This window comes from Colossoma macropomum, unplaced genomic scaffold, assembly GCF_904425465.1.
Source record: "Colossoma macropomum unplaced genomic scaffold, Colossoma_macropomum, whole genome shotgun sequence".
Lineage (NCBI taxonomy): Eukaryota > Metazoa > Chordata > Actinopteri > Characiformes > Serrasalmidae > Colossoma > Colossoma macropomum.
In genome coordinates this window covers 24865851-24889208 of record NW_023494790.1, presented here as the reverse complement: position 1 = coordinate 24889208, position 23358 = coordinate 24865851, and the positions used below count along the sequence as shown (strand labels likewise).

Below are 23358 nucleotides of genomic sequence, written 5' to 3'. Positions count from 1 at the left end.
GAATTATCCTCGAGAGCCGGGTCCTTATGCCCATTCCTCTGCAGCGGACGCTGAAGACCCAGCGAGGCCTAAGATTTGTGGGTTGGACACATGCAGAATAGCCCCTTCCCTTTTATCGTGCCTGGATAATTGAAGCACTATATATGATACTTCCTGCCACAAATCTGCCATTGATTTTCCTTTTATCAACCCAGCACTGTAGCACTCTGTCTGATGAGACTGGCTGGCACACGGGCCTGGCACCGCGTTATTGGATGTGTGGGGACATCAAATTTGTATAATGTGCTATTGAAGATTCTCAATCAAATCACAATAGCCACAATGAATGACTAAATACAGGCCACTGCACAAATGACTGAACAGTCCTCATCACTCTTTCTCTTTCTCTCTGCCTTACACACACACACAAGCATCATCTGCCAATCTATATGTCAAGGAAGTGTTTAGATCTTCTCAGTGCTCTCCGGAACACATAAATTAGGATGTTAATGTGTGCTGTCTTACTTAAACGTTACACATCCCACATAAATTACAGCACGACACAAGAACGCTCTCGCTTATTACTGTACTAATGTAATCCAGCGGATACACGCAATTGATTTTGCACTCAAAGATCCGCAATTGATCCATTTGGTTTTAAATACAGTTGGCTTTCAATTAGCCTAATTATTTGCTTTTATGAAGCCAACCAACCTCTTAACAGAAGACATCAGTAGAATAAATGCATGCTGGGCTTTGACTGACATGATGACACGGCTGTTTGGTTAGGTTTATGAAAGAAAACATCCCAGTTAACTGAAATTCAACAGTATTTGTGCTGAGTAGAATGGATCAACTGCAAGTGTTTCCTTCTTGTTTACATGTTTTTCTATTGTGTGTGTAATATCGGGTGATAATTACAACCATATGTGCATCATTATTTCCAGCACGCCCATGTGTTTATTATAGTGCACAGTAATGAGCATCTTTTTGAATCTAAACATGAAACAGACCATTTTTACACACCAACATGCTGTGATTGTGTTTGTCTTTTATGACATGATGATGAATAACTCGTGCTTGAACATACATGAGCAGCATGCATTATCAACATCATGGGGTTTGTAGGCCAATAATAACAAAAAATGAGTGCATGCGTGAATTAAAAGAATGAGAATCTTTTAGAAGACTATACTAATTGTTCAAAAACAAAGCAGCTGCTAGCAAGAGCAAATTTAATTCACTTGTGTTTCCAGCACTCTTTGTTCTACCGTCTATTGGTGTCTTCAGCAATGTTTTTGATTCACAGCGTGACACACTTCATTTCCTAGATGGCATTACCATCAGGAAGACATTCACTTCCCTGACTGACTTTGAGTATTGATCACTTATCGACTTTTCAGTCAAGCTCAGTGTGTTCAATGAAATTTCATTTGCCTAATTTATCACATTTGAAGCCATCAAGTGATATGCATATTAAATCATAAATGCTTCATGCTATTTGTACATTTTATAAAACATGGGAAAAATTGATCTTGGATAAATTTGAACTTGTTAACATATTGTTGAGAAGCAATCAGAGCATGACTGAAAACACTCGCACACATGGATCGAACTCAGAGTCTTCATATATACATGTGTCTATACCCTGAGTAAAAGTTTGGGAAATTTAGATTTAAAAAGCTGTTTATCTGTGTAGTAAGCATTTATTTGCTCAGAAATACGACAATATTAGAATTAATACAAATACTATTAACACCATAGATAGTGACATCTCTTTGTGGCAGCCCAGTATTAACTGTAGTTATCATCCAATACCTATTTTGGTATCAAGTGTGCTGGTGATGGAATTTAACTCTATGAGGCTGAAGTCAAGTCGAGTCAATGTTTATTTATATAGTGCTTTTTACAACAGGCGTTAACACAAAGCAGCCCCCCACCATGAGCAAGCCAACGGTGACAGTGGCAAGGTAAAACTCCCTAAGAACAACCTTGAGAGGAACCAAGACTCAAAAGGGGAACCCATCCTCCTCTGATCATCACTGGATAGCAAAACAATAGCATAGAAGCAAAATGAGCAGATATTAAGGTTTGACTATTAATATAAAATATTAAATACAAAAAAGGGGAAAAACAGGTGAATCAATGGTAGTGAATAAAAGGAGAAATCTGTAACCAAGCTTCGTTCTGTAAACTAAATCACAACAAATCGACATTCTTGTTACTTTTACTATATTTATGTTTATGTGCATGTTTTCTAATGAGATATAGTATTTTACAAGTATAAAATTAATGCTGTGATAAATGGTTTAAAAAAAAAGTGCTTATATGCCTAATATTTTGCACACTAGTTTAGATAGTTATCATTTAATGCCTGCTATGAAATGTAAAGGGCAATGTAAAAGGCAGCTGGAGATTTCAAAGAAAATAAATAAATAAATAAACAAGGAGATTCATGGTTATATGGATACAACAACAATTTATTGTCTCCCAAAAAGAGGTTTTCAGTAACGTGAAGGTCTCAGCACACAAATATTTTCTTCAGTCCTGTTTGAAAAGTGTCTCAGGTGGCTCCTCATGCAGCTGCTTGAGAGAACAATAAAACAGTGTGTAAAGCTGCATCAAGGCAAAAGGAGGACTCATGTCTAAAAGCGTCTAAAACATCTAAAGACAGTTTGACACTTTTTGGTCTCCGAATAATTCCAGTTGTGTTATTTCATAGCTTTAATGCCTATAAAATAAAACAGTACAAATGAGGAAAACCGGTCTACCTGTAGGTGTGTCCAAATGTTTGACTGGTATTGTAAACACAAGGCACAGCAGTCCTTGGGTGATGCTTTCTCACACTGATTTGACTTGCTGACTTGCTCACCTAGTCACCCAATTCATGAAAAGAGCACACGGCCTGGGACAAAATCCTCTCAGAGTTTCTGGTAGACGTCCTGGTCATATTCAGAAAACATTTAGAATACATACACATTACAGTCCATGGGAAAACTGCTGAATAATTTTATCTATTTCACACTGTACTTCACTGTTCATGGTTGACAGGTTTCTTTATGTAATTCTACTGTTAATATGTTTTGTGAAAAATTCAATTATTTAAATAAATACAAAAATGTATACAAAATTCTCAACATTGTGTTGTCTCTCATGGCTTGCTTCAATCCACCACTTCTCCCATAATCCCACTCCTCTTTATGACCTAAGCCAACAATTTGCCACATCCCAATAACAAATGTTTGTAAATTTGACTATAAAGTGAGTAGCTGTGTGATTTTCACTTGACGGAATGCAATTAACTTGCCATGAAACACATGCACAAGTCCAGCACAACACCAAAGCTGAGCTTATCACTACTGAACATGTCCACTACTGAGGAGACTTCAGATCAGTCATCCCTCAAAAGAGTTTACAAACACTCAGAATACCTTACTCATCACTGTGGTTCATCAGTCCACTCAGGCTTTAGCAGGAACTGTTTGTAAAGAAGCTGTTTTTTGGGTTCTTCTTTAGAAGAATGTCTTTACGTGCTGTGTTGATTTTGAAATAGTAAAAGCATTAGTGGTATTTCTTTTAAATTAAGTTATATATAATTTGTTTTTAATTTAGCAGGCAAGTGTTGTAAAAGTGTTATCCTAGAATGTAAAAAGGTAACTGTATTCTGAATACTGCTTTATTAAAAAAACTTGGACTGAATACTGATCCTTAATTTCTGCATCCTGAATATGTATTCCAAATAGTTACATCCCAACCCTGATTATTACAGTCTGGCCAGAATAATGCAGCACTATCACATGCTCACATGCTTTACTCAGCATGGATTCCTTGCCAGAAAGTGATGCATTTTGTTAATTTCCTGCAGCAATGACAGTGAGGCTATGAGATTACAAACTGCACTGTGTGATGAGGCTGTGGTAAGAAAATCTCTTAAATATAGGAATTATAAACAAAAGGTATTAACACATGTTTACGTAAGAAATTACCACTGAAATGTTTACTTAAGAATTTTGTACAGCTCCACTCAGGGCATTTTCAAACGGTGGCGAGGTTTCTGTTACTACGAGGTTCTCTTACAGCGACGGGATGCAGATACTCGAGTGGGACACAGAATATGGAAGGTAGGGGACGCTGTTGCTCTTGTTTCCCCGAGCTGGAAAGCAGCGAACCTAACTTGGAGCCAAAAGCCAGAGTGAGTAATTCAGTAGCTTTGGGGGAAAGGAGAGTAAAGTGGCCCAGATGCTGTCCAGTCCCTGTGAAGCTGCTGCGTTAGTTCTGCCGGGACAGCTGAGGGAGCGCGCTGAGGGCTGAAGTGAGGATTAACTTACACCCGCCGGGACCGACTCGGATGTGGCAGCGTGTGTGACGTGTGCGTGCGTGAGAGTGAGTGAGTGAGCGCAGTTGAAGGGGAAAAGGGCTGTGACTGCTTTACTCAGAAACCCCAACACGGCCACACATCTGCCACAGCTGGGGAATGAGTTCATCCGCTGCGAGAGCAGATTTGTGCTGAGGACGGTGAGAGAAGCGCGCAGGAATGGCCACAATTACGCACGGGCTCTTGGCTGAGTTCTGCCTCCAGTTTTGCCGTGTTTAAAATCTGGGGACGCGCCATTTGTGTTCTCTTTCCCCCCCGGGGTGTGTCCAGCAGTGGAGAACAGGTTGTGTGGATGTACAGCAGCACCATGCTCGCTCCCTCGCTTCTGTCCGGCGCGCATTCAGCGCGCAGTGGATTTACGGGGAAAACGGGGATGCGTCGCGATTTCTAAGAAAAGTTGCTTTCCTGCTGCGTTAAAGGGACCCTAACAAAGTCACGATGCTCTTCTTAACTTTTTGGACCTTGTTTCCTCTTTTGGGTAAGTTGGAACGCATGTGGTCAAGGATTATTGCGCGTAAATGTACTTCACTCATAGCAAGGAGGCATTTAAAATGACTTCCAATATTGGCATATATGAGAGGTGCGAATGCTAAACCATGTCCACCCTATTTGTGTTGTAATTTAGCCCTTAGATGGTCAGTTTGTCCATTGCATGTGCCGTGCGTAATGCGTTTTTTGCGTTAATCCATGCGCAGATCATTAAACGCATTGCTTGAGATGTAGTGTGAATGACCTCTGCTTTTCTTGCCATCCACGTGACTGAATGTTTGCTCTTTGTCTTAAAAAGCACTGCCTGAATTGCAAAAGTTCCTAAGTTTCTTGCTTTCTTGTCCAGATGTGCTGTCCATCTCGGAGGCTGAGGAGTCTCGCGTGCTTCGTCTGGACTGTGTTAGGGCTCATGAACAGTGTTTGGGCAAGTACGGCTGCAGCACCAAGTACCGCACCATGAGGCAGTGCGTGGCCGGCAAGGCGAGCAACCTGAGCATGCTGGCCGAGCCCGAGGCGCAGGACGAGTGCAGGAGCGCCATCGAGGCTATGAAGCAGAGCCCCCTGTACAACTGCAAGTGCAGGAGAGGCATGAAGAAGGAGAAGAACTGCCTGCGCATCTTCTGGAGCATCTACCAGAGTCTTCAGGGTAGGCAGAAGGGGGAAAAAAAGCAACAGCTGCTTTCGAGTTTCCAAAAGCACAATAAAGTCCCTCCCTTTCCTATCAAGCGCTTTTTTGCTCAGTAAACATGCATGAGAGGGGGGCTCCCTGCGGGGGGCTGTACATATTAGATGTACGAAGTTAATTTCGACCTTGACTTTAACGACTTCTGAAAAGCAGCAGTGATAAGAGCAAGGCCGCTCTTGAGCAGCACATTTACATCTAAATCGGAGTTATGCACCTGCGAGCCGCATTCGTGTATGTAATGCCTGGAAGCACGCAATGCTATCTAAGCCGCTGAATCCTCTCCTGGTGCTGTTTTTCGAGTGCGCTAATTGAGTTGTTTGTTCTCATTTTCCAGGCAATGATTTGCTGGAGGACTCTCCGTATGAACCAGTGAACAGCCGTCTGTCTGACATATTCCGCCTGGCGCCCATCATATCAGGTAAGCCTGCTGTGGTTATCGCGTAGCCTGCTGAAACAGAAAGCCTTACAGAGACGACAACACTGATGAGGATGCTGAGTAGAACTGTGCTTTGTTCTGGGCCCATTCAACCTCATTAGATCACGCATATGACGGCCTCCATTTGGCTCTTTGCTTCTCCTCCACTGCTTCATCTTCTTAACTGGGCTTTATGATGGCACAAATCACTCCCTCACTACCAGCTCATTTATCATGGTCTGTGGTATATAATATGTGTGGTGGACCTCAAGCAATTAATTATCTTCTCAAAAGTGTGAACAGTTATCAGTAATAACAGGCTGTTTATCTTTGTACTTCATTTGGAAACGTAGCCGTCCAAAGGCAATGCTGGAGCTCTGTTTGAGAGGATAGTAATGCTCTGCAGATGGTGCTGTTCATCCCCTGGAACGCTGCTGCCTATATGAATAATAGGAGTGGAGGAGAATATGAGGACAACACTGACTGTAATCTGTCATATGTTCATTTATCTCTTCAACTCTCCACAGCTGCACTGGGCTCCTGGACCAGCTTTTAAATGGCCTACCCTCTCAAAAATAAAGGCTCCCAAAAGGTTTTTAGGGGCCATAGCACAGAGGAGCCACTTCTGGTTCCCTAAAGAACATAATGTGTAATTCAAAGTTTTGCTACACTCTCAGAAAAAAAGGTACTAAAGTGCCTCTAGGGCAGTACCCCTCTTGTCACTCAAAAGCACACCTCAGTACCCTTAATCAGAGAATATAATCATACTATAATCCTTTTAAATAATATTTTGTATTGACTCCACACACTCTGTCTCATCTCCAGGTTTAAAGCCACTGTTGTACCTTTGAGGGTATATTAATATTATTTGTATCTTTATGAACCTTGCTGTACAGAACCTTTATTTCTAACAGTGTAGGCCAAGAATCATTTTAGAACCTTTCTTTTTAGGAGTGTAGGCCCAGCATGTTAAAAACATCTACAGTCTGATTAAATTAAATGAATACTTCAGCTTAAGCCTGGGAGCTTAGTGTAAAGACTTTACAGGGGTTTGTCTAAGCCATGATCCATTTAGTAAATGTTCTTTTAAACAGTGTAGGTCTAGCATGGACAAAATCATGGACTAATGAACTTACAAAGAATTCTTCAGTAAAGCCTAAAGAACATAATGTAAAGGTTCTACACCAATTCAAGTTTTTGCCTAGGCCAAGAACCATTTATTTTTTGGACGCTTTATTTTTAAGAGTTTAGGTCCAGTATGATCATCACTTGTGGACTGAAAGTTATGTTACATGAAAAAGGGGAGAGCAGAACATGGCCTAACATATTTTATTTCTTTTGCTTAATAATTTAAACAGAATTGGAGCAAGATTAAGAGTTTTTATGAAAGCAACATACACATCTCTGCAACAAAGACAAACATAAAATTTGTTTCCAGCACCCACCATTTGTGAACACTTCAGCTGAAAGCAGAGTGAGGGCAAACATTACAACCGACCCCTTTGGCAGGGTTTATTGTAACCAACTGAACTAGTTTTAACAGTCACAAAAAAGTCTAGTAAATCAATGCAAAGCACAATTAATTCAATATATGTTTATGTTGAATAGTATAAAATGCATAAAAGCATAAATGTTATTACATATATTTTTATCTTATTTTATGATGCCTACAGTACATTTTTGATGAATTTTTGCATACAAACTTCCAAAAACTGGACTGAATTTATATGGGGGATGTGGAATTCTTTGCCTGGTCCCATTGTTTCCCTTGGAAGGCTTAGTTGCAACATCTAACCGCACTGTGTGGTGGGTATACTTTAGCCTGGATAGCTCTGTGAGTTATCTGCATGCTTAAAAAATAATGCCATATTGCAGCCACCAAGAGAGTAATTAAACTAATATAGATATGACTTCTCTGACTTATGCACACATCTCAGTAATCAGAGAAGACCCATGATGAATAAAGTTACTTTTATGGTCTTCAAGGTGAATCTGGAAAAATGTGTTCAAGGTTGCAGATGACGTTGCTATGGGAATACGGGATTATTACTAAAAGCACATTCAGCTTGAACCTGTTTAACCATATAAAATATCCCTGTTACATTTTACCTCGCATTAGTTTCTGTGCTGCTTTCCACTGCTTCAGTTTAAGCCTGAGCCTGAGGAGTGTTTATGAACAACACACATTGCTCCTCATACCCTTTTCAATCAATAGACATTTAAGTGAAAGAGCAGCTTAGGTAGCAATCAATGCAGGCAAAAGTTCACGAAAAAAATAAAGTGTAAAACTGGACTTTTAACTGCCTTGTGCTTGTAGGTTTTCGAAATGCATTACCTCTGTAAGAGCATCAGGAGATGACTCTTTAGAGAGATTTCGCAAAACCTTAACAGCCGTTCATCTTTGTAGTAGCTTTCTGTCATACTTGGTGCAGAACCCTGTGGATTCAAGAAGCGCAGCTGTAAATGGTCATGTGTCTAATTAGCATTTGGCCCACTGGTGGAAAATAAATGACAGAACATCATAAATGAGCTGCTGTTGTGCTCTCAGGCCTTAGTACTGTTACAATCATACAGCCTGTGTAGCAGTGGACTGCAGGTGCAGTAAATCAGCGGAGTTTTAGAGAGTGAGGCAGAGAAAGGGAATGCACTTAGCAGAATTATCTCCATATTTGGAAGCACTGCGCAGAGGCATATTAATCTAGAGCCAAACCCAATCATGGGGCTGTTTGCTTATCCCTCTAAAGTCTAGCATGATTTTCAGTGAATAAAAGGCTGCAGAAAAGGGGTGCAGCGGGCTTGGCTGATCGCTGCATCCTTCAGTAATGGTTCGCAGCTGGTCCATGCAGGAGCAAGCGGCATTTTTTATGGCTGTTGCCATCACGGCTTCAATAAAAGATTGATTTGGTTTAGAGGCACATATCTCTGCTCAGAGTCCATCTGCCAGAGCTGAACGTGGCTGCAGCAGCGAGACGCTTATCCACAGCCCTCTCACCACAGAGGAGGAGGAATTTGACACTTTCACTATAGAACCGAAATAGGCAGGCAGGGTGTTTGAAAGGGTACTTGAAACTCTGGAGAGTCCTCAAGCTAAAACAGATAACAGAAAAAGATGGTTAATAACGAGAATAAAAAGTTCCTATCCCTGTTCAGTACTGCGCAAAAGACAGATACCACTCTTTCATTTTTTTCTTTTTAATTTTCAGTCAAAGTGGCCATGAAGTACAAGTTAATCATTTTTCAGCATCATTTTTTCAGTATTTAGTCTGTCCATGCCTTATTACAGCTTCCATTCTGTTTGGGAGACTTACTTTTAGTTTTTTACAGAAATCTGCAGGGATATTTTTCCACACCTCCAAAGTTTAGTCTTAAAAGTTGGTTCTATTTTCTGCTTCTCACAATTCAAGTAATCTCAAACAAATTTAGCGGATGTTGAGGTCTGGACTCTGGGGTGGTCAGTCCACTGTTCTGAGAACAGTAGCTTCTTTGTTTTCTTCTTTCTGTCTGTTTCATTTTTTATGTAACGGCTTCTTGACAGCTGCACATCCTTTCAGGATCATAATGTAGAGTTGTCTTCTTACACTGGAAGAATGGACAAACACACCTGTGGATTTTTTCAGATCTGAAGCAAGAGTAGAGCTTGACTTTCTTCTCTCTCTCAAAGATGAAAGCTGTAAGTTCTGTTTATCTGTTGGGGACAGTTTTGGTGGTCTACCAGGTCTTGCACGGTTGTTAGACATCTCATTTTCTCTGTATCTTTTAATAATTTTTTTAAATCCAGTTTTGGAAACTCCTGTTTTTTCCTGTTTTTTCACTTATTTTCTTATTTTGACTTTCTCCTTCCTTATGCAAGTGGATTATCTAATGGCTAGCCTCCTCACAAATACTCTAAATAATGAATAACCTGTATTTAATAGTCATTTTGATGAGATATTAAATAAATGGTGGTCTCTCTTTGCACAATGCTCTTTAACACAAGGATGCTTTCAATATTATATCCGGTAAACATTAAACATAATAAACATATTAGTGAAACAAATCTCTTAATTGGAGCTGAGCAATACTAAAGAGGAAAAAATCACATATTTTAGTTTTTTGTAATAAGTATTGGGGCATTAACCCCATTTAGTTTCATCTCTGCTGCTTTATTTTCTAAACTAAAATTAATTATTAATTATTAAAATGGCATAGATCATGGCATAATCATTTATCATGTGGTCTTTGGTATGTATGTGACCTAAATCAATAACTAATATAACACAATGGAATATTTTAGTTTTTTTAGCAGTGTTGCAATATTTGAACAAAGAAGGACTATTTACACAGAGAAAAACTATTGCCAAATGAAGCTAATTATCACTCTAGCAATTATGTTAATACTTACTAGAGTTGCATGATATGCACAAAATGCCATATAGCAATTACTGGACTTAGGCAGCCATAAAAATTGTTTAAACCATTTATTTTGACAATAAGCATCTTAATACCACTAAAAAATAGTATAAAACATTAGAATAAACACAAATAAACATAAGTACAGTAAAAAGTAACAAAAAATGTAATATGTTGGTTAGAAAAAATACAGTTAGAAGAGCACAAGTTTGTTTTCTGCCTTCTCTTTGCACTTCAGTCATTGTATGGATCCCATTAGCAGCTCACCTGATTTCATTTAATGAAGGATAAATTAGGTATTGGATGGTAACTGTAAATACTGGTCTTCTTTGGGGAGAACTTTGAAAATGGTTAAGCTAACAGATATCACAGTGTATTATTTATTTGTATTTATTCTGTTCATGTTTTTCAAAAAATGAAATGCTTACTGTCCAGATGAATGTCTTTAAACATCACTTTCTCAGCTGTCCTAAGACTTTTGCACAATACAGCATAGTTCTACGTGTAATTTAATATGTATTGAAAGATACTGGTGAACCTTTGATAACATGATTAAAGATCGGCCTGCATTGTTTTTGACCAGAATAATTGGCTTTTGTTGGATCATATGGACGGCTTGATTCTCCAATAAAAACATGTATAGAAACTCACCTGGAACACCTGAGGTGATATATTGTGCATTGTGTGGCTCTACTCTACATGCTTAATATCCATTTCCTACTTAATTCCACCCACCTGAAGAGCAGATGGGTTCATGAAGCACAAAGGGTAACTGATCCTAATCCCCCTACTCTCAGTCCACCCCTTGTGGGACATATCTTCAAGCATCTATGGCAATGTATCCCTGTAAAATGAAGCATGCATTGTAACACAGGTCAGTGCAGCAGATGTTTAGAAAAAACCTGTCCACTTCCGCCAACTCTTTTTTTGTACGTGTGATCAACAGAAATGCCTTTTTCATCTAATTGCTACAGTGAAAGGCCTTGATGTAAAAAAAAAAACATTATTTCAGTAAATGTGTTCAAGTTACACTTCCTTCAATGAAAGCTACAAGATGGGATCAATACAAATAGCTGCATTAAGAATCAGCTTATTGCTGAGCAAGACAATTAACTTATATAGCACAACAGAGAAAAGTCTAACAAACCTAATGTCCTCCCTACATATTCATCACAGAAAATAATAGGCTGTGATAAATTGTGATGGAGATCATTCCTCCTTTATAGCTCGCTAATAAAAGGATGCGATATAGACCAGCACTGTGGAGAAGTGGCTCAGATATCACCGTATATACAGAGCCAAGTCAGTGAGCTCAGAGGAGCCGCACTTGCTGTAGTAGCGGCAGTGTCAGAGCCCGCGCTGTATCTCCACTTTCTGCTCTTTGATGTGACGCCACCCCCGCCAGCTCTACATGGCTTTTGTCAGCATTAGGTTTTAGTAACAGAGCCCCCTCAGTCAGAAGAATGAAGGGAGAAAATAAGCTGAGGAAGAGAGAGAGAGAGAGAGAAACAGCGAGCAAGACAAGCTTCATGTTCAGCTAGAACAGCCGCTCTGAGCCGAGAGCAAAAATTCTCTTAAAAGTGAATTGAAATGTGCGGTTGTTGCCAGTGGGTTGTCCAATTATAGACAATTACAAGGCTGAGGGTTTCTGTGGTACAGTGCTGTAAGGTATTATATGTCTGCCTCTGTTTGCACTGCATTGCCATGGACCTGGGCAGGAAGAAAAGAGGGTATGTCCGACTAACCGTGTCCACCCCTAATAGCTTGTGAGAGGCTGTGTTGGTGTAGCTGGTCACTTGTTTTCCCTCCCCGCTGTGTAAACTCTCTGTGACTTTGCCACGGCTCGGGCCGTTCCTCAGATGTGTTTATTACACCATTAATCCAAACCGAGAAGCGAGTGACACCGCAGACCAATAACCGCTGGAATAAATTCACAAGGAAGTGTTTGAATTAAAAGACGCCTCCCTCATAAATCAATGGAGGAGCTGGCCTTGAAGGAAGAGGAATGATCACACTGTCACCATCTGATCTGAGTCGCACTGTCATTCTGACACACACAATCACTCACCACCTGACCGGAGAGAGAGAGAGAAGCGGGGGGGGGGCAGAAAAGAAGAGTGGTAGAAAGAAAGAGGGAAAGAGAGAGAGAAAGAAAGATAAAGAGACAGAGTTAGGGGAAGAGAGGGAGAAAAAAGAGAATGATAGAGGGAGAGAGAGCAAGAGAAAGAAAGAGAAATAGAGAGAATGAGAGATAAATAGAGAGAAAGGTAGTGTGTGAGAGAGACAGGGGGACAGGAAAAGAGAGGAATAGAAAGAAAGAGGGAGAGAGACAGTGAATGGAAAAAGAGGGAGAGTGAGAGAGAAGAGAGAGAGAAGGGGAACATAAGAGTGTGAGAAATAAAGAAATAGAGCGAGGGACAGAGAGGTAGAGAGAAAAAGACAATAAAAGAGAAATAGGGAGAAGGAGTGAGAAAGAGAGAGAGAGAGAGGAGAGAGAGAGCAATAGAGAAAAAAGAAGTATGAGAGAGAGAGGCAGAAAAAGAGGGACAGAAAGACAGAGGGAGAGAAACAAATAGTGAGTGAAAGAAAAGGAGAAAGAGGGCAGGAGAAGAGAGAGAAAGAGAGAAAAAGAGTGAAAGAGAGAAAAAGAAAGAGACAAAGCAAGGGACAGAGGGAAAAAAAATAAAAAGAGAAATTGAGAGAGTGAGAGAGAAATGGAAAGAAAGGGAGTGTGAGAGAAACAAAGGGGGCAGGAGAAGAGGGAAAAGAAAAAGAAAGAAAGAAAGAAAGAAAGAAAGAAAGAAAGAAAATATGTGAGAAAGAGAAAAAGAGATGGAGATAAGACAGAAAGAGAAGTGAAACCTGAGAGATAGAGAAATAGAGGCACAGAGAGAGAGGTAGAGAGAAAAAGGCAGAATAAAAGAGAAAATAGAGAGAAAGAATGAAAGAGAGACAGACAGTGAGGAATAGAAAGAAAGAGGAAGAGAGAGGTGGAAAAAGAAAAGAAGGGGAGAGACAGAGAGAGATTGGAAAGAAGAAGGAGAGAGAAAGAGAGAAGAAAGAGATGGCAGAGAAAGTGTGTAAGAAAGGGGAAAAAGTAAAGGGGAGAGAGACAAAAGAAAGAGAGGCAGAGCATAATGAGAGAGAGGAATAGATAAAGAGAGAGGGACAGAGAGAGAGGTAGAAAGAGAAATAGAAAGTGGAGGAGTGTAAGATAGAAAGAGAGAAGGACAAAAGGAGAACGAGAGTGAAGATCAGCGTTTGCAGGTCAGATGATTAAAGTAATTTCACATAAACAGACGCTGTGCAGCTCTCTGTCTGAGTAGATGGACTGAGGGGTGAAGAAGGAGTGGCATGCAGAATGAAAGAACCCTGTTTACCAGCTGACCGTTCTCGGCTGCTGAGACCTTGATGAATCTCATGACAAGCCTTGTTAATTGATTTTCTGGTGTCTGTGCTGTGGGCCAGTAATGGAGCAGACACAAAGCAGCATTAATTTGTTCTACCAACCTGAACCTCCTCCAGGCTGCTTACGCCTCCATCAGTAAGTGTGTGTCAGGGTGTTACACCTTTAAAGCCTGATCCCCCAAATACCCAAACCAGCAGCTTTCAAAGAGAGGAGAAAAACTTTCAGTCCAGCTCTATTTGTGTGGTCCTCTGTAGATGAATTTCAGATGTTTAAATTAAGAACAGATCAACTGGTGAAACCAATTCAGCTGTTAGGATTAGAGCCAGGTGTAGGGACAGGATTAGGTTCTGGTCTGAGTGTAAAGTTGGGGTTAGAGTTTCATTTAAGGGAATAGTCAAAATGAAGTTATTTAGTTAAATGTTATTTAATGCTGAGTTAATTATCTGCAAAGCATGTAGTGGATCATCTAAATAACCCTTACCTAGTTACCTTACCATCTTTGCAGCATGAATTTCTTAATTTCTTACTGTTCTTGTTGCTGTTTAATTATAGATCGTATAAGCTGAGATGTCAGAATAAAGACAGTTCAATTAAATGTAGAATTAATGAGAAATATTGCAATCTGAAAGATCTTATTAATCTCCTAAAGAAACCTCCTAAAGATTTTCTGCCAGGCAAAGGTCAGCATTCATCTGGCTCTGCAGATACTCATTCTGTTTCATGAGGAGCAAAGGATGAGTGACCCTGATAGGACTATTTTTGAACCTATTATAAAACATTATGAGCTACTATTTGAGAATTTGTTTTTTATTTATTACAACACTGTACAAACATCAGAGATCATGCTTTATTTATATGATTTCAAGTCAAAACTGGCATTAAGTACAGGTGATTCATTTTTTAGCATCAGGAAAACTAGGATAAAATACATATTTAACAGAAAATTACACACAACCCTCAAAACCTAAATAATATACACACTTTTTCAGTATTTAGTGTGTCACTTTACCTTTATTAAAGCTTCTTTTCTTCTTCAGGAGACTTCCTTGCAGGTTTTTCAAAGAAACCTGCAAGGATATTTCTCCATACCTCCAAAGTTCAGTCTTAGACGTTGGTTGCATTTTCTGCTTCTAAAAATCCAAGTAATCCCACACATTCAGTGATGTTGAGGTCTGAACTCTGGGATGGTCAGTCCATTTTCTGAGAACCCCAGCAGCTTCTTTGTTTGCCTTTTTCTTCTTTTTGTCTATTTTTGTGTTCCAGATCTGAATTAAGAGTGGAGCTTGACTTTCTCCTCTCTCTCAAAGATGAAAGCTTTGAGTTGTGTTTATCTGATGGGGACAGTTTTCGTGTCTACCGGGTCTTGCAGGGTTGTTAGGCATCTTATTTTCTCTACATCTTTTAATAATTTTTTGAACTCCAGTATTGGAAACTCCTGTTTTTCACTTATCTTTCCCCTCCTTATGCAAGTGGATTACCTTATAGCTAACCTCCTTAGAAATATCTCCTGAAAAATAGATAACTTGTACTTAATGAGTATTTTGACTGGAAATTAAATAAATAAATATGCTCTTTTGCACATTCTTTCCATCATAATCATGAATAACATCCTCAAGATGCTCTTTTGTTCTCTGGGAAAATGTACTAGTACTGTACATGCACTAATATTTCAAAAGCTAGCAATTACAGCCATGCATTTATTTTTATAGCCTAATTAGCAACTAATTAACTATATAACTGAAATAAAGAATAATACCGTGAATGATATTCATGTTTTTGTGCTCAGAATATTAGTTAATAAAACTGCGCACCACATTTTTGCATGGTGAAATATGGTGTTTGCGCTACATGTTATGTGAGATATAGTTCTTCATCTATTAAAAATCTGATAATATAATGCATTAATATTCATATATAGTTTATATATATATATTTATTTTCATAGTGCTTTATGTCAAAGGTCATGGCCTCAACTGCACACACTGAGTTATATATGTGTGATACATGAGTATTTTTTTTCTTTTACACTTATGATTTAAAACAGTTTATGCTCATACAAGCTTTTTGTGTTGGTTTAAAGTACATTTTGATCACAGGACAAAATGGCTGTTTAATGCACTGAACGTCTTTAAATTCCATGTAGGGAGGATGCATAATACAGAGCTACACTGTAAGGATAATATTTGAACACAACTCATACCACTATTTTAACCCTTTGGGGTGGACGAACATGCCCCCATTTGTATATATGTTTCTCTACCTTTGTGATAATACAGCACAGAAATACAGTTCAAACAGTTCCTGAATCTGTAAAGTCACCATTTCCATTGCATCTTATTGCGAGATCGTTCGTGACTCATGTCCAGAGTTATGAGCCTCTAAAGAGGGCTGAGATACATGTCATCTGCCTCTCACCATGTGTAATTCATTGATTCATGTGTCCATCTACATTTTGTGTGAAACTGACCAATGAACACTCAGGAAATCACTAAGGACTTACACATCATGTCATAAACCCTTCATTCTTCATTCAGTTGACATCAGGGACACTTGAAATGGAGTGCAAAGAATTTACAGCTGCTGACGTTGCTGCAGCAGTTTTGGAAAGTAGTGCCAAAGATAACAGAGCATTTTGATATGCAAGTTCCTTTGAATGCAAATTTGACCTCAGAGGGTTAACACCTTAAAGAATAACTACACCCTAAGACCTTTTTTCCATTAACAGCTGAAATGCATTGCTATGTAATAATAAAATATTCCACACTTGCTTGAAATGTGAACACATCTTTCCAAACTGTAAAAATATCATTTTCATCATGGTCAGTTCCGCTTCTGCAGCGCCCCTCTGGTTCAACTCTGCTATAGACGCGGATGATGTGTCTTCATACCAAAGTACAATGACACGTCACAGTATGCAAATCAGTCAACCAATGTTACCGCCCATTGACGATGCCCTACTCGTGCTCTTGCGTCTCAGTTGCAAAAATGCTGTTTGATTCTGTCACTCGCTATATTTTCTGGTAGCTAATGTTAGCTATAAAAACACAGCAGCCCAGCCCGCCCGGTTTCCCTCGCAGCCCCACCTCCAAACCCATAGATCACTGCCGTGCCCTTCCCATTTTTGAGCATTTTTTAAAGTTGAGCTAGGGCTGGAGTTAGCTGAAAATAGTGAGGTGTAGTTACTCTTTAAATGGCCAAGGCCCACTGGGGGGCCCAAAGTTCTATTACATACGTCTATAACCTTCAATAAAGAGCCTGTCCGAGCTGTAGATGTGGTCATCATGTGAATGCTGATGTAGGTGTCCATGTTCGAAACCTCACATTCTGTGCATTCAAATATCTTATCTTCAGTATTGTAAACCATATCACAGATGACTCTAAGTCCAAAATGACTTCATTATTACAGTCTACATCATTTAATTAACATACGTAACAGTTTGTTTTATTCTCTGATAAAGTTACTATTTTGGAGATGTGAGGTTTTATTATGACAGTAGTGATATACTATATGTGTCATACGGAGCAGCCTCCACACTGCTGGGCTTTCTGGGTCAGCTGTAAACAGTGTTTCTTGGAAAACATGGCTTTCTGACCCCTTTACTTCTGAAAAGAAGAGCAGAAAAATGAAAAACATAAAAAGCAGCATGCATATTCTCTTAAGAGTAAAGCTCAGGGCGCGCTGGCCTGATGAATAATTCACATCCTCAGGCCGGACCACAACACAGTAACAAGTCCCACAAGACCTTTCTCTCTTATGTAAAGTGAGCGAGTGAGCATCCAGAGCATGACCAGGCCATTTCTAATGCCAAACGCTTCCCTTTTGTCTGAACATCCACAATTAAACCAGATGTGATTAGCGTGGAACTGTCACTCAGACCTAGACAAACGCACTCGAACCAGCCTGAACAAATAATGAGAAGAGCAATGAGGAGATTAATAAAAACTACTCAATGAGGGTGATAGCCTGAGAGAATATGAGTATGAACTTTAAGGTCTTTTCGTTTTCATTTCATGTTAAAAAGCTATTGATGCGTCTTTAATTTAATTCTGGATTCTAATACGTTTAGAGTGCCTTTTGTTGCCTTTATTCATTGTCTCTCCTAAAGCTATAACTCAGTACTCAGGACGCTCAGAATTAATTCCTCCATTGTCTTAAACGTTTGGCTGGATCTAAATCACATTTCAAATGTAATATTGAGTAGAATTGGCACAGTTTGTTTGAAGGAAATCTATTCAAGCTTCTCTGGTATTGGCATGAATCTCAGCACAGCTCTAAGAGGGAAAGATTTTATTAAATATGAAAATATGGCCCTGTCAGCAGTTATCGTTCGGAAGTGCAATTTGATTTCCAGTCTCATTTCACATCATTGATATGGACACCAGGCCTGCACTGTTCATGAATGCCAACCAGCCAGCCAGCTGCCACAGGCCTGAGAGAGAGAGAGAGAGAGAGAAAGAGAGAGAGAGAGAGAGAGAGAGGAGGAAAAGAGAAAGAAAGAGGGGGAGAGAGACAAGGAGAGACAGCAAGAGAGAAAGAGAGGGGAGAAAGAGGGGGAGAAAAAAGGAGAACAATAAAGAGACTTCGACTTTTAACCCCCTTTTTATTGAAGCATTAATAATTAAAGAATTTTACATCCTATGATAAAGAGCTAATAGTTATATTAATAATAATGAGGATCCCCAAAGAGAATCCACCCATCCACAAAGATTCACCAATGAAATGATATCACACCCAGATCACTGACAGATACGATACTTTCACCAGCACACCACTTTCTCTCAAAACAGGAAATGTTCTGAGTACTTTGGTAAAAAACAAACTCAACTCTAATGCGTGACTCTACTAGAGCTCGGAACAGTTTCAGAACATCCACCTCCTGCCCTTCAGACACCAACCTGAAGGACTTCCACACTGATAACTTCGCTTGTCCCACTAAAAAATTAGCCAAGGTACATTTATAACGCTGAGCTTTAGAATATTTACAGCCAAAGATAAACAGAGTCCGGGTGAACAGAAACCCCAGCCCTCTGAGCGCCCTGTCCAGGAGTTTGAAAAGAGGAATCAGTCTTTGACAGTCGGAAAAAGCATGAAAAACAGTATCAGGGTTATTACAGAAAATGCAAAGTGGTTGAACAGCCGGGTTAAATTTTGACACAAACCCATTTGTGGGTACAGCACAGTGAAGGATCCTCCACTGGAGGTCTCCTGACCGTTTGGGCAAGGGGCTTTTGTACAAGAGCCTCCATGAAGGCCGCAGACCCTCAGGGACAGAGAGATGGGCTCTCCATTTGGAGTCACATCTCCCCTTCAGCTCATGAAAGTGCAAGTTTTTAACACAGCTCTGGTACAAAGCCTTCTTTCCAGCTGTTGAGAAAGGCAACTTCTGTAACCCACTCAGAGAGAGAAGCTGCCCCTCAGTAATCTCAGGCTCGGAAACAGAGGGGCTGACAAATAACTCTGGAAATAGCATTTCGGCCAATCCACCAGCCAGAGCACCAGCCACAAAAGCCTTCAGAGGTGGAGGCAAGGAAGCTTTAAAAGTATTGATTAGACCCCCAATCACTCTGTCTGATTTAAAACCAACGAGCTGCGTTAAAACCACAGCTGATCGCCACTCTCCCTCCCCCAAATCAATCAGATGTCGAATTCGTGTTACTCCTGCCTTCGTAAAGGCGGTAGCGATTGTGCTGAACTGGTGAACTTGCTGAAGCAGAAAGGGGTTAGAAAATAAAGGCTCGTCCAGACCATAATGTGCATCATTGTCCCTCGTCACTTTAAACAGCCCCCATGCCTTTAAAACTGAACCATAAAACCCACAACCAGCTATTCGCCTTACAATATTCCATGGCATGAGAAAAAGCTGTTTGTCATAACCCAGTCCACCGAAGTTCCGGAGCAATGCCAAAGCAAAATGAATCCAAGGGGTGCTGTCCTCCCCAAAAAGCAGTTTTTGTGCTGTCTGTAGTCACATGGCCGTCACTCTGGCCAACCCCTGTATCAGCCCTTGACCTCCTTCCGCCAGGGGCAGATACAGTACCGCAGGTGGAAGCCAGTGATACCCATCCCAGAAGAAGTCTACAAAGGCCTTCTGAACACGATTTAGTAAATCCACTGGGGGGTCCAAAACAGTTAGCCTGTGCCACACCATTGAAGCTGCAAGATTATTAATCACCAGCACCCTTCCCCGGTATGATAACTGAGGCAGAGCCCATTTCCACCTCTGGAGTCTCCCCAGAATCTGTTCTCTCAGCCCTTCCCAGTTCTTCTGCATATATGCATCTGTCCCAAAGAAGACACCCAGCACTTTAAAGCCCTCCAGGTTCCAGGAGCACTGCTGGGGGAGCCGAGGTGGGCTCTCCTGAAGCCACTGTCCTAATAACAATGCTGTACTTTTGCTCCAGTTTATCCGCGCTGATGTGGCTTCCTGGAATTTTTCAAGGCACTCACTTACCCTCTTTACATCGCTCTCATCTCTAACAACAACTGTTACATCGTCAGCGTACGCTGTCAGTTTCACTGTTACACCCTTCTCTGTACTGGGCTTTTGGGCTGAGACCCCACGGAGCCGCTTACGGAGAGCCACTAGCAGTGGCTCAATAGCAATGGCATACAGCAGTCCAGAGAGACCACAGCCTTGACGTATCCCCCTGGTTACAGGGAAAGGCCTAGTGAGGCTCCCATTTATTTTCAACAAACTATACACATCAGCATACAACAGTTTAATCTGTGAAACAAATTTTTGGCCGAATCCAAAAGCCTCGAGTGTCCTGAAGAGAAAGGTGTGGTCTACCCTGTCAAAAGCTTTCTCTTGGTCTAGAGAAATCAGACCCATGTTGAGTTCCTGCTCTTTTGTATAAGCAAGTAAGTCTCTGATTAAAAACAAATTATCAAAAATGGATCTCTTCGGCACACAGAAAGACTGATCCGCATGGATTATCGAACCCAAGCACTTCTTCAAACGGTTTGTCAGTGCTTTGGACAGAATTTTATAATCCACTCCAAGGAGCGAGACTGGCCGCCAATTCCTTAACAACTCAGGATCACCCTTCTTGGGCAGCAGAGTTATTACGGCCCGTCGGCAACTGAGTGGAAGGAAACCAGAGTCTGTGCACTCCTGGAAAACAGAAAATAAATCTGGACCAATTAAATGCCAAAAAGTTTTATAAAATTCTACCGTTAATCCATCTAACCCTGGGGCTTTGCCTTCAGACTGCTCTTGAACAGAGACAGTCAGCTCGTTAAAGGACACAGTACGTTCTAGCTCAGATCTGTCTTTCTCAGATACGCGGGGTAAATCCTGTAAGAAAAATTCTGCTGCTGCCTGATCACAGGGCTCAGCACTGTATAACTTCTCGAAAAAGGACAGTGCATATCCACGAATCTCTTGCTTATCTGAGGTCTCTGTCCCATCTGGCAATCTCAAGCAGTTCAGAGCTTTCTTTTCTCCGTGTTGTTTCTCTAACGCAAAGAAAAAGGATGTTGGTGCATCCATATCGTTAAACTGCACGTAACGTGCTCGAACCAGTGCTCCATGGCCTCTTTCCTCTAGCAGGTTCCTTAACAGCAGCCTGTTCCTCTCAAGGTCTCCAGCAGCATTTGCGCCATCCGCTTCAGTCCCACAGCTGCTTATCCTTAAAATCTCCTTCTCCAGAAGCTTCATCTTGTCCTTAAGCAACCTTGTATTATGTGCAGTATATTGTTGACAGAAGCTTTTGATTTGAGCTTTACTGATGTCCCACCATTGGCTGAGGGACTTCAACTGAAACTTTCTCTCTCTCCAAGCCTCCCAAAATAGGGTGAAGGAGTGCACAAAGCAGTGGTCCTGTACTAATCTGCTATTGAAATGCCAATATGACTGTTGCCCTATGATCTGTGTGCAAGAAATTGAGACTGAAACATAGTGATGGTCAGACAGTGGGAAAGGGACAATACGACTATGAGAGAACCTGCCTCTATTACACTTCTGAACATAAACCCTATCAAGCCGGGCTCCAGAAATCATGTTTGAATTAGTTTTTATCCAAGTGTACTGTCTATCTGCGGGGAAGGCCTCCCTCCATACATCAACCAAATCATGATAATTAACTACAGACCTAAATGTATCTGCAGAGCGAGGATGCGGCTCTCCATGGTTTCTGTCCAGCTGGGGTTCAAGGGTGCAGTTAAAATCTCCAGCTAATACAATAATTCTATCCTGAGAGCAGTTTTTCAAGGCCTCATGCAATTTCTCGAAAAAAGTAATGCGTTCTAGCCCCACATTTGGGGCATAGATGTTAAACAAAGAAAGACATAACCCATGAATGTCCACATCCACACGCAGCATCCTTCCCGGTAAAAGCTCTATAGCATTAGCCTGCTGTCCCTGAAACTCAGATGACAGCAGTATAGCTACTCCAGCACTTACGCTAGAGCCGTGGCTGAGAAAAACCTGACCTTTCCATTCACTCTGCCACTGAGTGTGATTTCTAGCATCAGTATGTGTTTCTTGCAAAAAGAGTACACTAGCTTTCTTTAATGCTACATACTCAAAAAGAGTCGACCTTTTCACCGCATCACGGCATCCATTGATGTTCAGGGAACTAAGAGTTAAAAAAGCCATGGTGCTAATGAACTGGAATACAAACACATCGAAATTCAGAGGGCTACATGCCGAGGTCATGAATAAACTATTTATGGTGTAACCTGCTTCTAACAGTACCCATAACTTTTTTCAGTCTGTACCGTTTTGGTTTATCCAGCTCATCCAAGGTTGCCTTTCTCATTGCGGTTGCACAAGATGTCAGAAATAATCTAAGATCAGGGAAGAAGTGCTCGATAATGGGTTTACGCTGCCCTTTGGTGTTATCAAGGAACTGGTTAATTTGTCTGAGAGAGTAGAGTTTTGTCCTACCTCCACTAGAACTTAACTCCACCGAGGCTTGAGAGTCTGCTCCATCAAACTCATCCGGCAAGCTCTCCATATCCTCGTAATCATTGTCTGACTCGTCAGCGAGCGACCTGGCGTCTTGCTCGGCCGGGGCTACAGGGGGGTTCCCTTCAGTGCACTGGCTCGGCTCGGAATTTCCGCCCTCCAAGTTCCCATCAGTGCGTACACTCTCGCCGCTGGGTTGGCCATCGGCACCACCGGCCTGCGGCGCTTCCTCATCATAAACGTTTGGCGTCTAAACGACATAACATGTTTAATTTCCGGACTTTTGCAGCCAAGTGGAATCATTTTAATCGGCCCAACTATTTTCCCATAACGCTCTAAAATTCTCTCTAAAAGCTCGTTTGGAATAAAGGGGGGAATATTGGACAACACCACCTTTTTTGACGGGCTGGATAAAGGCATTACCGGCACAAACTCGTCCTTAATGTTTAGACCATTCTCGATTAAGTTATCAACCATTTCAGTTTCTTTAAGGAAGATCACTATAGCTTTATTCATTCTGGATGCAGATATTATATTAGCTGGCCCTGCCTCCCTACTAACAGCCAGTAAGCAGTCCTCTACTGTAACAGAGGGGTCTGGGACACATTTACAGCCATGCCTGAGAGTCAGGCGGGAAAAATCCCCGCCTGCAGACGCCATGGCGGCGCTCCTGCTGACCGAAAAACCGCGCGGGAAATATGAAAA

General features: G+C 40.9%; 1 protein-coding gene across 1 annotated transcript in view; it reads left to right on the top strand.

The window, feature by feature from the left end:
* The first annotated feature begins 4200 nt into the window (after window positions 1–4200).
* The window catches only part of gfra1b (gdnf family receptor alpha 1b), a 52745-nt gene continuing 33587 nt past the window's right edge, over window positions 4201–23358 (top strand). The window contains exons 1-3 of the mRNA XM_036572754.1: window positions 4201–4832; window positions 5190–5489; window positions 5863–5946. Coding sequence (XP_036428647.1) covers window positions 4793–4832; window positions 5190–5489; window positions 5863–5946 — 424 coding nt within the window. The 5' untranslated portion in view covers window positions 4201–4792. The remainder of the gene's footprint in view (window positions 4833–5189; window positions 5490–5862; window positions 5947–23358) is intronic.